Here is a 15,851-nt window from a genome sequence, read left to right on the forward strand (position 1 = left end):
TATATCTCTAAAGTGGAGCTCGCACACCGAGCAGATTGAGTTTTTTTGTTTGTTTGTTTGTTTTGTTTTGTATTATCTCTTCAGTATTTATTTGCACATGACTGACAGCGCCAAGAAGAACAAGGTGTTAATGGAAAAAAGAAAAATGAAACTGCTAAAGAGAAGTGCATCTCACAGATCACCTTGTCATACAGTATAAACCTCGTCATTCTCTGATTGGATGAGGCTGTATGAATTCAAGCCATTTCCTCTCTGATTGGATGAGGCTGCCTGGACTCCAGCCATTTCCTCTCTGATTGGATGAGGCTGCCTGGACTTCAGCCATTTCCTCTCTCTGATTGGATGAGGTTGCCTGGACTCCAGCCATTTCCTGTGTGATTGGGCAAGGCCGTATTCCTGTGTCACGCTGCCAGGCGGATCTGATCCAGTTAAGCACCGGTTCCGATCCAGCTGTGACCACGCTCTCTGGGTTCGCCAATTTCACAGAATCAGCCAATCACCAGAGTGGATTGAGCTCCTTGCCATAGTCTTAACCCTGCCCCTTCTTCCGACTGAATGTTTGGCTCTACACCAGCCAATCACCACCCTTGATCTTCAGCCGCCCTCTCCAAGCGGTGTAGTTTCCAACTCAGTCACTGGTAAGTGGTAAACCTTTTTCTTAGAAGAACCCTATGGCTTCATTATGCTAGCAATAAATAAACCCATAGGACTCCTCTGTTAGGAAGGTTTACTAGTTCTGCCGAGTTAACTTATCGGGGTTAGTCAGTCACTAAACCATGTACTTGGCTTGATCTCCAGTTTGTTCCAGGGTGGAACGCTACTGGGCTTAATCCCTCATTCGCTCATGCACATTCAGTGATTTTATGTTCTCTCATCTCCTTTTTTTAACTTATTCAAAGTTAGTGATTGTTTTATAAACCATAATAAAGTCAATTAAGAATGTACGGGAGATTCTGAGAGTCTGTGTGTGTACGTTTACTCTACTATGCAAGAAGATAACTGAAGTTGTTGTAATGAACTAACTAATAACTGAAAGTAGAATTGTGTAAGTTCCCCTCATGAACATGGAAAAAACAGGTATGGACATGTTGGTGATCCAAAGTGCAGTGGTGTGCTGTGTGTCTGACACTTAGGTATCCATGCAGTCATTTCTCTCTGATGTAGTGCTGAAGGAGCTGATGTGTTATCCTCCTGCATATGCAAGAATTCAGGTAGAAAGGGTTCCCACAGTCAAGGAAAACCTGGAAAAGTCATGCAATTGTAAAGTACCATTTTCCAGGCCTGGAGAAATCATCAAATTCGGTAAGTCCATTGAAAATGTTGGAAAAGTCATGAAATTAGACTTTTACATACTAGGGGCATAGGCAGGACATGCCACCGAATTTGACTGTTTCCAATAGTTAAACAGTGTGGTAACTACTGTATAGTTGGAATAATGTGTCTCGGCCCGAGTCAGAAACGTTCCCATTGACAGCACACTCAGTTAGGAGCCATTTGCTGAATTTCACAAAATGTGGATTGGATAAGAATTGCGGACTGGACCTCTAGTGGCCTCTGAGGGTGTGTAGTTATTTTTTCTGGGGGTACAGGGATGGGCAGTATTTATGAAATGTGTTTAATATGTACTGTATTTCAAATACAAAGTAGTATTTTGTCATTTGTATTTTATTGGGTTGAAGAAAATTTTACTTTCTACTTTATAGGTGTGTATTTATGTAGTTTAAAAATACTGGCAAATATTTTTGGTAAAACCAATACATTTAGTGCAAAACAATGAACATAGCCTCGGACTGGTGCTGACAGTAATTTGCCCAGACTTGTGATCAGAATTTTGAATTTTAAGAAGATGATCCAGTGCAAGATGAATAACATGTAGGTTGTTCACACACACACAACACTCCCTCTCTCACACCAACCCACACTCACTCAACCACATAGTTACTTGTTCACCCACACTTATAAGTTTGCCTCCCTGTTTTTGGTAGAACTTTTGAACAGCTTTGACTGTGGTGTGCGTCCTCCAAAGCTGATGGTACACAAGGCACCTTTCTGAGCAATGTTGCTGGGCAATGTTACTGAGTATTATTGTTCTGGCATGTTCCCTTTGATATTGGGCAAATTGTTTTTCTTGAGAACTTTAATCATCAATAGGCTAATTAACATGATTATCCAATCGGAACACATGGAACTGGTTATGTGGTTGCCCTGCTCAAAAAGTTGCCCCATGTATCACCTAAAGCAATATCAAGCATTCCGGGCATGCACTGACAATGTCAGGTAATTTATTCTCCATATTATATGCCAGTGTACCATGAGTTTGAAGTGAATTTCAAGGTAGTAGAACTGCTTTGAGTTGCTTTAAGCTTGTGACTTTGAGTACATCTCTGATACAGTATTTAGGCTACAAGATGTAACAGGCGGGTCAGCATAGTTGATCTGTTAGATTTATGGCATGTCGTAGGCAGAGAAAAGCTGTTGCTCTCAAACATTGCCCACTTAATCTGTACTGAGGAAGGACTAGATTAAACAAACAGATATGGAAGGTTTGTAGGAAGTAATTTCATGTTCCCTTTAAAGATTTTGAAAATATAAAAATACAGTATTTTACTTTGATACATGGTGTGGCTACTGTATTTTGTTACTGTAACTTGTAATTTATTTTGAGACACTTCAAATGAGGGTATTTTATATTTTGAGGTATTTTTGATCCATTCCTGTGTGGGTGTTGCCCCCACACCATGACACCAGCCAAACACCTATCATGATAGCTTTACATAAAACCATGACACCAGCCAAACACCGGTCACATGATTGCTTTACATAAGAGCCAGTTTATACTGTATGGAAGTGATGCTTTGTGTTGGTGAGTGATACTGCCACATGTGTGTGTGGCTTACAGGGCCGGCTGCTGTGGCTAGACCGAGGGCAGAAGTCCTGTTGAGACTCATTACAGTCAAACCCACAGCTCTCCAGTCAAACCCACAGCTGCTTCTTACCCATCCTCTGACACATAGAGATGTTGGACAGGTTGAAGGAGATTTTCCCCCTACTAAGGGACCTGAAATAGGGGTGTCGGTAGAGTGGGCTGGGCTAGTAACCTGCACAGTTCTGGGTTCAGTACCCTTGAGCAAGGCACTCAATCCTGAATTGCTCTGGGGAGACTGGCCCTTAAATAATTGACTTAAATGTAAGTTGCTTTGGATAAAAGCATCAGCCAAATAAATAAGTAAGAAATCATCTTGGACACCGGTGCTTGCTTTTGTCATCTTGTGTGCCATCTTTTTTAAGGTTGTTGTGTTTCATTACTGTAGCCTGGAATCACTGACTCTTCAGATGCATGTGCTATTTTAGGGAGTCACCTCCTCCTTCACCTCCTCCTCTTTGATTTCCCCTATGCTACAGCCAGGTGTGTGGCTAGCGCTCCTCCTCTTTGATTTTTCCCCTATGCTACAGCCAGGTGTGTGGCTAGTGAGTGAGTGGGTCAGTGGCAGACCTGGGGCATGAGAGACGCTCTCTGATGGGCTGAGGAGGAGAGAGAGGAGAAAGGAGAGCTGGGAGGAGGAAAGAGAGCGAAGTATAGGGGGGGAGGAACAGAGAGAGGATGATGAAGAGAGGAGGAGAGAGAGACGAGGACAGAGAGAGGAGGAGAGGATGGTCCACGGGCTGGCTCTTAGCCAATCATGAGATAGACAGCAAGCTCCGGCTGGAACTCGGAACCTTTAATGCAAATGAGGCAGAGAGCATCATCATCATCATCATCATCAAACTCCTGTGTGTCATACCAGGAAGAGACAGCAGCCGGCAAGCAGCAGCCGCTACTGCAGAGAGAGAGAGAGAGTTAGAGGGAGAGAGATAGAGGGACTGGATCTGGGGCTGTGCTGTCAAGGTTTTTTTGCGACTCTGCTCCATCCTGCTCAGCTGAAGGTGCACAAGACAGAGAGGGACAGAGACCGAGAGGAGAGGAGCGAGAGGAGGAGGAATGCCCTCTCCTCTCATCCTCCTCCCCGGCGAGAGAGAGAGCGCGAGACGTTAGCGGATCATCTCAGAGGCTTCTGCAACCTTCCGCTGTCATTGGCACAGGCTGCCTACTTCTGCAGGTAGGCTACCGGCCCCCGGCCCCTTCAGTTCTGGAGCCGACCCCACACCAGCCAACCCCACACACACACACACACACACACACACAGGTGCTTCATGGAGGAGGGGGTGGGGGGTGCTGGAAGTGCTACCTCGACTTTTGATCACTCTCATCTTCTCATTATGCTCATACCCTCATTCAATAACTCATTCTGTCATGGACAGCAAGTTAGTGTTATGATAAGTGAGCTACCTAAAAAATGTGTGATTCATAAGAAAGAAAAAAATAAAATAAAATAGTTGTTTCATGTTTCCACTGCACAGGTTAGATGACTTTGACCTCTTCCATGGCGAACACCTTGATAAACTGAACAAAGTTATTTATTAAAAGATCATGGCCGCTGTGAATCACTTCCGAAGGGTATTTTTCATCCCATCTTTATAGACAGTAGGCTACCAGTAACTTATTCACTCCTCTGCCTTGTTGCTGAGGAATGTCCCATTATGTCGGTGCTGCTAGCCATTGGCAGTGAGTTAGCACAGCACAACAGAGGACTTAAATGTCCTTTGTCATCAGTCTTATTTTAATCAGTCTCTTTTAGTACACAGGTTATCCATGGCAACAAACAAATACACCATTCACCCTTACATGACATCCTGCACAGCTGTGTTCATGACTTAGGAGTCTGAGGAGTAAGGAGTAAGAAGTAAGTAGTAGTCTGAGCAGGATCAAGTGAATATAACTAACATTATATACAGACATATATTCCTGTGACGATACTGTGTCATCCCAAACTGATGCTATTCAACAGGTCTTAGGTGTTGCTTGACCTCACAGTTTGTCGAAGACTCTTGCTCTGTATGGGGCTGGCGTTTAAACGCTAGATGGCGCTGCTTCAGCGTGTGATGTGACTGACATCACTGAGGAGAAATTGTCATTGAAAACACCCTCTATGAAAATGACATCATTGTACCTGCTACAATAACTGCGTATCAGTGCGACTGTGTTCCCCTGTGCTAATACGAGTCTTTTGACACAAGCTACCACGTTAGAAAATGCATAAGCCCAATTCCTTTAGAGGGGCGCTTCATGCAATAATAGCACCGGTCCTGCATGCTCGCACAGATTAGGCTACCTTACCAGAGGTCATCCGGTGCAGAGGTGTTTTCATAATGTAGGTTAATTGAGATTGCGCTTAACGGCGTTCAAAGTGCAGGCAGTAATTTCAGCAATTGTTGTGCATTGTAGGAAGAGAAAGCTGGAGATCGTAGTTTGCAAAGAAGTCACGTATCTCTCTGTTTCTCTCTCTCTCTCTCTCTCTCTGTGGCTCTCTACCTCTCTTTCTCTCCCTCCCTCCCTCTCACTCCTTCTCTGGTTTTCCTCCCTTCTCCCTGATTGGTTTCCTGCAAAGATAATTGGAGGCAAAATTTGATATGCCCAATATCATGGACAGCAATGACATTTCGCCGGTGTCCGATGTTCCCATGAGAAAGAAAGGGGCCAGTGGTGGTGGATTCTCCCGGTTCGGAGCACCGGGCGTCTCTGGCAACAACTGCACAAGTAGCAGCAGTAGTAGCAAGAGTTGCGTGGAGTCCAAGGCGGAAGACAAAGGGGGTCAAGCCGCCCAGAGATTTAAGTTTGGCGCAGCAAATCACGCCAGCATGGATGAGGCGGACGATGGAGAAGAAGAGTCGAAGTTTCAGCACCCGCGACTGCGCCGAGCCGGTGGCAGCAGCAGCGGCGGTGGTGGAGGAGGTGGAGGAGGCAGCATCCGGATGAAAAACTTTACGCCAGGAGGGGGAGCCGCGTCTACGGCGCGTAAGAGGTCCAGCATCAACGAGCTGCCTTCTGCGCAAGGGGAGCAAGCAGCCACTTCCTCCGACGCCGCCGTAGCAACCAAACCGTCTGCAGCTCCGACGACGTGCCAGGCGGGACATGCTGCCCCGCGAAACGAGCCCGTCAGAAGCGGGGACGGGCGAGCGAACACTACCGTAGTAGCGGTCACGGTAGAGGCGACGCATGCTCCAGGTGATGGAAGCACCAGCACGGGTCTAGCCTCCAGCATGAAATGCAACAAAAACGGGGAATGCCGGAGGGACTCCGGGACTGGGAGCCTCCGTTCAATCATGTCCAAGCCGGACAAGCAGGGCCGGGCGGAGGACGGCAGCAAGCCCGGCGTCTGTAACTCCAGCACTGCCAGCATGGACGGGATGACCACACCTGTCGGGTCTTTGACGCTGGGCCACGGGGGCGACACGGCCGGAGGCAACACCCCGGTCTCCGGTGGGGTGCCTGAGAAAAAGGACTCGAAAGTCTCCTTCTCTAACGCGCCCAGCCGGAAAGCCTCGTCATCGGTGCACGGCGCAACGCACCCCGGGGCCCAGCAGCCGCGGAATTCCGTTACCTTCCAAAAGACAGAGGATGGACCGGCGATCGTGGCGGCGGCCGCGGAGGACACCGACGCTGGGGGCAGCCAGGCGAGTTTCATGCAGCGCCAGTTCAGTAGTATGCTACAGCCAGGAGTTAACAAATTCTCCTTGCGCATGTATGGAAGCCAAAAGGCGGTGGAGAGGGAACAGGAGCGAGTCAAGTCGGCGGGGAACTGGATTATTCACCCGTACAGTGACTTCAGGTAAGCCTCGAATGCGCTACACTCCTGTCATAGCCTACTCATCACCTAGAGCCAGAGGAAGTTATGTTTGGGTCTGAGCATGTTCGAGCTCATCAACAAGTTTGGTGTGTTGCGCTGTTGTGTGAGTGAGATGGCGTTGAGTTTTAGGCTAGGGTACCCATACTTGACCTAGGCTACCGAGAAGTAGGGGCTGGGTAGTGCTAACTCCTCCTTTCCCATCCCCACGGCCATGCAGCCCCAGTTAAGAAGTTGCACTCGCTCATTTCTGTTGCTCACTAATAAGACAACAAAGAGGCAGAAAGAGAAAAGCAGGCAGCTGCATAGACAACGACAGCTCAGGAAAACATGGGAGAAAGGGTGCCTGTCAAAGAGCTCATAGGTCGAGACGCCTCAGCAGCAGTATGTAAGGTGCTTCAGTTCAGACTCAGTAGTACTCAGCACGCGGACATTTATGTCGGTGTTAATGCAGATGACAGCATACGTTAAGCTGTTCATCCGAAGGTCGACTGCCCTCAGTTGCATGTAATGTCTAAAATGTTATGCCCCCACCTCCTTGCTTCTCTCGGAGTCAGGCTACTTTGCATGGTCGACAGCCGCTTATAGCCATTCCTTAAGACTGATGCTGAAGTGTATTCATTTATGGTCGATGTATCTTCCTCTCTCTCAAAAAAGCTAATCTGTCAAGAATACAATCTCATACCCCTCAAAATCGTCCCATCAATACAGTGTCACAGAGTAACACGTGCGATCGACATTATTATGTGAAGAACCTCGCTGCGCATCCCGTGTCGAATGGTGGAGGATGTGCTCGCTTCTGTCGGCTAAAGTCACCTTGAGCCAAGTGTGTTAAGGCTACCAGCTAAATGGTTATTTCCACGAGGGGCTCCAGTCGCTCGATCCTGAGAGCTTTAAGTCGGGCAATTCAATAGACTGTGTTCGATTTGTCTTTAATCGTTTTAGCCTCCTGAATATAAAAAATAGATGTACATGTCGCCGTCAGACAATAAGATACGGTAGACAATTATAACTGCGACGGGGCGCGTGTGTACAGTTTACAAGTTGTGTGAGGCTGTGCTGAATCTCAGCGCGGCGGGAGCTTTCGTAGACGTTTAGAGAGCATTACCAGCAGTTCGTCAGGTGTGGCTGGTCGGCAGGCTACCTGATTTCAGCACCACAGACGCGGACAGCGCCAACGACCTCAGGCAACGCAAACTGCCCAGATTTATGGACCGCGTAGCCTACACTCTTTTCGTACTATTTTTATCACAATACCAGCTCACCATAGGCTATTGTCTGTACATGACTGAGTTAAACAGTTTGACCACAGTCAGATGTCCCCTTCAGTTCATATTGTTCTAATCTGTTCTATATGTGTGTGTGTGTGTGTGTGTGTGTGTGTGTGTGTGTGTGACAGAGAGAGAGAGAGTTCCATGGGCAACTAGTGTTGGTCGCTCGTAATGTTTTGCCATGCGTTCATAATTGCATGTTCGATGAGCAGTCAGACGTTTTGTTTTATTGTCAACAAACCGGACAGGATGTTTTTTGCCATTTGAAGGAGCTTATTATATAGAATGCGTCAGAGTGTTGTTAGCCCACTCGCGGGCGGACACCACACAGTAGTTAGCCGAGGGCCACGCTCGTTAACCGCATAGTCAGCAGCATCATCATACGACGTAGCACCCTACGTAAAGCCCAGCAGTGTCCTTTGTCCACGTGTGTGTGTGTTTTAACCAAGCCACATTAATACGCTTAAACAGTACACCATGTGAAAGACGACGTTGCATCTAATTGTTTGCGTGTTTGGCTGCATCTGCCACGCGCTTCGGGAGTTCGTTGCATCAGTCAGCGATAGGCTATGACTCAGCAGCAGTGCACCTCGCGCCGGAGACGTGACCTTGAGTTTCTACCTGCGGTATTCGGCGCGCGGGCGCCCATTCTTTTCTCCGGATAGGGCACTTTATCTCCATATATAACTGCAGAGTTCGTCCAGAGAGATGTACGAGTTGAGGCGAGGGGGTATTGTCACTGACACAGGCTTGTTTTGCACATTTCCTTCTAGGGAGGGTCATATAAGGTTTCCGGCTTGTTTTCAAATAAGGAAGACGACGAGGAATGTTTTGTGCTATGCGCAATCAGACCCCTCTTTTCAACAGTAAAGCAAGCCTTTTTAGAGAGTGAATGGACACGGTCAATCACTATATCACGTCTTTCAAGATTTAGCTGACTTCACTTACAGTACAACCATTTTCTTGTTCTGGATATTTTCTTAATAAATGTATAAATTGATAAATAAACAAATACATATATGTCAGGCACTCAAGCAGGGTTGTGCAAGCCATAAATGTGCCGGAAAATAAATACGATAGGCCTACACCTTGTCTGAGTTATTGTCTCTCGCAGTGTTGTTTGGGCTGTCATCTGTCAGTTGTGAAGGCTCAGGGCCAGAAGTGGAGTGGCCCACAGAGCCGTACAGTCTTTACCCCGGCTGAGCCCTGGCTTCAGGCCTGCTGCTGCTCATCTTGGAGTGCATCGGGGTAGGCCAGTTCAGAGCCAGGTTCGTTCCAGTTAAGGGCCAGGTTAGTTCCAGTTCAGGGCCAGATCAGTTCCAGTTCAGGGCCAGATCAGAGCCATATCAGGGCTAGGTTAGTTCCAGTTTAGGGCCAGATCAGTCAGCAGTTCTCAACCTTGTTTCTGTAAGGGCTTAATGTGTGTCTCCCTCCATTTCTCTCTTTCTTTGTGCTCCTTTCCTCATATCACTTAATTCTCTCCTATATTCACACATTCCTTCCCTTCTCTCTCTCTTTCTCTTCCTTTCTTTCTCTTCTCTCCATTTCCTCCTCTCTCCTCCCCCTCACATTCCTTCCTCTTTGTCTCTCTCACTCTCTCTCTCTCTCCTCCATCATCATTCTCTCTGTCCCCTTCTTTGCCCTCACACTCTCTCCTCCTTTCATCACCCATGTCCTCCATCATCCCTCTCTCCCATCACTCCTCTCCCACTCTCTCTTTCACACATCTCTCCCTCCCTCTCTCTCATGTTGTGTTGTCATCTCTCTCTCCTTTATTTCTCTCTCTCTCTCTCTCTCTCATCTCTCCTGTGTCTGTATTATCCATCTCAACCCTCCCCCACCTACCTCCCTTCCCCCCATGACTCACACTCTCCCTTTTACCCTTCTCCCTCTCCCCCACTCAACCCTCTCTCTCTCTTTCACACATATATTTCTTCTCTTTTTTCCCTCATCTACTCCTGTCTTCTCTTCTCTCCCCCTTCTCTTCTCTTCTTCTCTATTCTCTTCTGTCTGTATCCCATCTTTCTTCTCTTTTTTGTCTCTTTCTTCCCTCCTCTTCTTCTGTTCTTACTTCACCCACGTGCCTCTTGGACACCCCCATTATGTTCTATGCACACCGTCTCTCTTTCACACATCCTTTCTTTCTATCTCTCCTGTGTGATCTCACTCACTCACCCCATTCCCACGTCACCCCTCTCTGGCTGGCTGCCATGCATCCTTCCCTTCTCTCTTATCACCCTGCTTTCCAACCATCCATCTTCTCATCACACCCTGGTCACTCTCTCTCTGTTTCTTCTCCATACATCCTTTCTTTCTCACTCCCCCCCCCTCTCTTTCCCCTCCTCTCTTAATCACTCCACTCCTTTCTCCTCTTATTTTCTCCTCCTCTACTGTGGTCCTCTGTGTCCCCCTCCTCTCTTCTCCTCTCTCATATCCCCTCCTCTCCTCTTCCCTCTTCTCCTCATCCCCCCCTCCTTCTCTCCTCCCTCCCCTTCCTCTTTCTCTCTTCTCCTCCTCTGATCTCCTCTCTTCTCCCACCTCCCGGTCAGGTTCTACTGGGACTTCACCATGCTGCTGTTCATGGTGGGCAACCTGATCATCATCCCCGTGGGCATCACCTTCTTCAAGGACGAGACCACCACGCCCTGGATCATCTTCAATGTGGTCTCTGACACCTTCTTCCTCATGGACCTGGTGCTCAACTTCCGCACCGGCATCATCATGGAGGACAACTCCGACATCATCCTGGACCCCAAGACCATCAAGATGCGCTACCTGAAGACCTGGTTCATTGTGGACTTTGTCTCGTCCATCCCTGTGGATTATATCTTCCTCATCGTGGAGAAGGGCATCGACTCCGAGGTGTACAAGACGGCACGCGCCCTCCGCATCGTCCGCTTCACCAAGATCCTCAGCCTGCTGCGTCTGCTGCGCCTGTCCCGCCTCATACGCTACATCCACCAGTGGGAGGAGGTGAGACATCTGTGTGTGTGCGTTTGTGCGTGTGTGTGTGTGTGCGTGTGTGTGTACTGCACCTGCTGCACCTGTCCTGGCTCATATGCTACATCCACCAGTGGGAGGAGGTGAGACAGGTGTGTGTGTGTGTGTGTGTGTCTGTGCGCGTGCTTGCGTGTGTTTATATGTGTGTGTTACGTTGCGCTTCACCTGCTCAAGCTTCCCAGACTCATGTGCAACACAGATCCTTGGGACGTTGTGGGAGATGTGTGTGTGTGCTTGTGATTGTGTGTAAGAAGAGAGATAAGAGAGAGAGAATCGAAAAAGTAATAATGTGTGTGTGTGTGTGTGTGTGTGTGTGTGTATGCTCTGTACAGAAATTAGCACCCCCTAGATATCTGGGAAAAGCCCCCCCCCCCCCCACACTCTACTATACAGTGCATCCTGGGGCTACAGTCAGGTTATTAGAAAACGACTAAAGAAATAATAATATGCGTGTGTGTGTGCGTGTGTCTGTGTGTGTTACAGTGCATCTTGGGGCTACAGTCAGGTTGTTGGAAGATGACGAGAGACGTGGATCATTAAAAGTCTGGATTGTTACTGTAATAGATGAGATGAGTGTTCAGTTTGGCCACTGATGAAAAGCTCCTGCTTTCAGAAGCCTCTCCCCCATACACTCTAAGTCTACTGATGAGCACCCATGGGGAGCAGCCTGCCTTTGTTTTGGTGTTAAGTCCAGGGTAAAGCTGCCTGTGATCATGAAGAGCTATAATTCTCTTGATGCTTGTTAGAACATTTGGGCTCTCACCGGAACTTTTCCCAGTGGTTCTAAATATCTTTCTTTAGACCCAAATAAGGCTGCTATCCCTCAGAACTTGTCTTTTAAGTGCACTTAGGGATATTTGGCACTAATAAGCCTCATGCATAAAGAAAATCGGTGTAAAATGAGGAGTGTAGATGCAGTTTGAGTTTTACGAGGAGATCTGGCACATTCTCTGGAGGCTGATCGTGTAAGAGAGCGAGCTCAGGGCAGGCGTAGGGTCTAGTACTGGTCTCTCACACAGCTGCCAGGGTTGTCATAATTGCCCCACAGACTCCTATGCCTCAGCCAGTCAGTCAGTGCGGGTATGGACTGAGTGTTTGGCATGGGCTCAGCGTTTGCTTTGTGTGGAGGCGGATCACTAAAGGATTATGGGCCATATGCTTGTTGTACCTTTGTGTTGTTTTTCAGCCCGCACATTTGCTAATAGAGCGGCAGGGGATGATGAGCTCAGGCAGGACACAAACACAACTCAAAGACTCTTATGCCAACAGCTGTCTAATCAGAGCCGGTCCGGATCACAATCAGACCAGAGCCAGACCAGAGCCAGATCAGAGCAGCATTAGAGCCATATCAGAGCCAGATCAGAGCCAGATAAGGGCCCCGTGAGAGGCTCCATGCAAGAGGCAGCAAAAATGTGTGTGTGAGAGTGTAGTATAGGTGTACTAGTATGTGTGTGTAGTATTGTGTAGCAAACTGAGAGGAACCCTGACACAGCTGGCTTGAGTCTGGCCCAGACCCGGTCCACATCTCCGGCTCAGCTTGGCTGCTGTCTGACTCAGTGCTGTTTGCCCGTCGCTGGTTTTCATTCCCCCCAGTGTTCAAGGCTGCCAGCCCACATCAGCGCCAGCCTCACGTGCGTCAGAGCGCAGTGGTGGGGTTCAGCACGGAAGCTCAGGGCAACTAGGCATCACAGAGCCTCCAAACAGGACACCTCATGTGCCAGACTACTCTAGAATGGCTCTGCTGTAAGTGCTCTAGAATGGCTCTGCTGTAAGTGCTCTAGAATGGCTCTGCTGTAAGTGTTCTAGAATCTGGAGCCAGAAGGATTTTTGTAAGGGCTCTGCTTTAAGTGCTCTAGAATGACTCTGCTGTAAGTGTTCTAGAATGGCTCTGCTATAAGTGCTCTAGAATGGCTGTGCTGTAAGTGTTCTTGAATGGCTCTGCTGTAAGTGTTCTAGAGTGGCTCTGCTGTGAGTGTTCTAGAATGGCTCTGCTGTAAGTGCTCTAGAATGGCTCTGCTGTAAGTGCTCTAGAATGGCTCTGCTGTAAGTGTTCTAGAATCTGGAGCCAGAAGGATTTTTGTAAGGGCTCTGCTTTAAGTGCTCTAGAATGACTCTGCTGTAAGTGTTCTAGAATGGCTCTGCTATAAGTGCTCTAGAATGGCTGTGCTGTAAGTGTTCTTGAATGGCTCTGCTGTAAGTGTTCTAGAGTGGCTCTGCTGTGAGTGTTCTAGAATGGCTCTGCTATAAGTGCTCTAGAATGGCTGTGCTGTAAGTGTTCTTGAATGGCTCTCCTGTAAGTGTTCTAGTGCTCTGGCCTAGCCCGTGGTCTGGTCCTGATCTAGCTCTGGTCTGGCCTTGAACTGGTGCTGACCTGGCCCTGGTCTGGTGCGGGTTTAGTGTATACGTGGCTGAGGAAGGCTGTTTCTCTTCCATAATAAGCCCCTGTCTGTGCTCAGTGGCATGAGAGGCTGTGTGAGGTGTCAAGGCGGCTCTGTAGTCCCTGCCAGTGATCAGAGCAGCATGTGTGTGAACCTCAATCATCAGCTCAGTCAGTCAGCCTCTAGTCTGATGTATCGACACATCGTCCACACATATTGAACAGGTTACGCCTCCTCTTCAGGGTCAGGAGACAGGAGCCTTTTCATGATGGATATCACTGTACTACGCACGCAAGCAAGCACGCACACATGCATACATACACACACACACACACACGCACATGCACAGACACACACACGCACACACACACAACACACAACAGATCACTGTCCCATGCCATGTGTCCACCCTGCTTCGAGCGATTCTCCAATAAGCACATACACACACACACACACATACAAGATGGATCACTGCATCTGCTGATGGCATCTTCATACTGATGAGAGCAGGACAACAGGGGTGCGACTATCTCACTTCCTGTCACTCAAACACATCCTCTGATTGGACAGGGGCAGTGGATGATTGACAGCTGGGGAGAATAAGGGGCAGGGGGCCCTTAGAGGGCAAACGGATGATTGGTTGAAAGTAAAGGGGTTGACCCCCGCCAGACATGTGGGCAGGCAGTGGTTTAAGCCCAGACAGATAAACACACACGGGGTCGGGCCTGTCTGTCAGACTGAGAGTGGGGGGTGGGGGGGGGCAGATAAATGTCCAGGAGGGAGATTCCGTAACGCTGATGCGATTCGCTAGGACAGCGTGTTTGGATTCGGAAAGCTGTCGTGATTGACTCGGCCAAACAAGAGGCCTCGCCAGCTTTTGATTGACTGCTGTCACAAACTGTCACTTTCTGAGGGCAGTTCATATTCTGAACTATTTGGCCAGTACTACACGTTGCTCTGGACTGTGTCAGTAGATTCAAATGTCTTTGTGTGTCCTCTCCTCTGCTGAGAGCTGATGTGGTGGCCATGCCCTTTAAAGTGCTCTTAGACCTCTCTTTGTCTCTTTGTTGTGTTTGTCATGGCATGTCCTTGCTATTACTTTATTAATGTATTTATTCTTTAAAAAGGACATATTGATTGTTTAATCTTATTTGTATAGTAGTCCATATGACTCCATAAAGTCCGCTGCTATCACATGGACATCAGACGCGTCCTCCAGTGGCGGGCGCCCTCCCCCCCACCCGTCCCGAATCTGTTTAGGCGCGCCCGATAAGAGCCCAACCTCGGCACGGCACAAGAACAAACACATTCTTTTCAATTAGGCAGCCAAAGGCAGAGCAGTCATACCAACGCCACCAACAGAGTCAGCCGGAGCCACAGCCATTTAGACCCATCAACGCCTAATAAGTCATAATCAGAGTCATTAGCTATGACTTACTCGATCACCCACAGTATGCTAATGTATTAGAACTCCTAGCTGTGTATAGAAGGTTTACGTTAATCTCTCAGTTCAGTTTGTGCGGGCTGATCAACGGCACATTCACTGTGTCTGGCCGGTTTGCTGGCCAGTGTCCCTGTACCCCCTGCCTTTGCGGCGTGACTCGTCGGACGTATTGTGCTGACTTGAGGAGTTCTGCTCTCGTGATGAAGCCGCTTTGTACCCGACTGGCACGCGCTGGCACGCGCTGGCACGCACTGGCCTTCATTCAGGCCGCAGCATTTTGCACTGACCTTTGTGTAATTGCTTTTTTGAGAACACGACTTATGGGCAAAAGATGAGAGAAAGAGAAAGAGAGAGAGAGAGAGAGAGAGAGAGAGAGAGAGAGAGAGAGAGAGAGAGAGAGAGAGAGAAATAAATAGATGAGATTTGCTGCCTCAAAAATCAAGTGAGGTCAGGGTTGAGTGTGGCCGGTCAGCTATGCTTTGTTGATGGATGACCATCCCGGTGGTAAGTGCTGGTGGGGGCACTATTAACAGAAGCTCTGCTTATTAGAAAGCTGCGACTCCAAAAACAGCACAGCAGTGTCTGTCCTTCTGAACAGTGAGAGCTGGATCTCAGTGACATAGGATTTATATTTTGTTTGTCTTTTGTGTTCAAAGCACTCCATTTTGATTAGTAACATGACAGGATCCTGCGTGCAACAGCTGTGTGAGTCAGCAGAAGTGATGGCGAGAGATGGTGAGATATGAGAGAATGCCGCCCGCTGTGGTGCGAGCGCGTCACCCGAGCAGTGTACAGCTGTGCTGTGCAGAGCGGAGCAGAGCCGCTGTCCTTGGTGCTGATCGCCTGCGCATGCTCTCTGTCAGCGCGCCACAGACATGATTTTATTAGTGCCGCTTTTTCCTGAGGACGCCGCGCCTCCACAAACCTAATTTAACCACTCAAGTCACCGCCGGTTTCTGTAACCACGGCAATCCCTGTCATGAACATTAACTCAATTACCTGATGTGGAGGGGCCGTGCTCAATGCAGAAATTACA

The 15,851-nt window shown here is 48.4% G+C and overlaps 1 protein-coding gene across 1 annotated transcript in view; it reads left to right on the forward strand.

Annotated features, from left to right (window-relative positions):
• The first annotated feature begins 5,507 nt into the window (after positions 1-5,507).
• Positions 5,508-15,851, forward strand: part of LOC121721017 (potassium/sodium hyperpolarization-activated cyclic nucleotide-gated channel 2-like) — a 72,349-nt gene continuing 62,005 nt past the window's right edge. Inside the window, exons 1-2 of the mRNA XM_042107562.1 lie at positions 5,508-6,707; positions 10,543-10,966. Coding sequence (XP_041963496.1) covers positions 5,509-6,707; positions 10,543-10,966 — 1,623 coding nt within the window. The 5' untranslated portion in view covers position 5,508. The remainder of the gene's footprint in view (positions 6,708-10,542; positions 10,967-15,851) is intronic.

Source organism: Alosa sapidissima, chromosome 1 (genome assembly GCF_018492685.1).
Source record: "Alosa sapidissima isolate fAloSap1 chromosome 1, fAloSap1.pri, whole genome shotgun sequence".
Lineage (NCBI taxonomy): Eukaryota > Metazoa > Chordata > Actinopteri > Clupeiformes > Clupeidae > Alosa > Alosa sapidissima.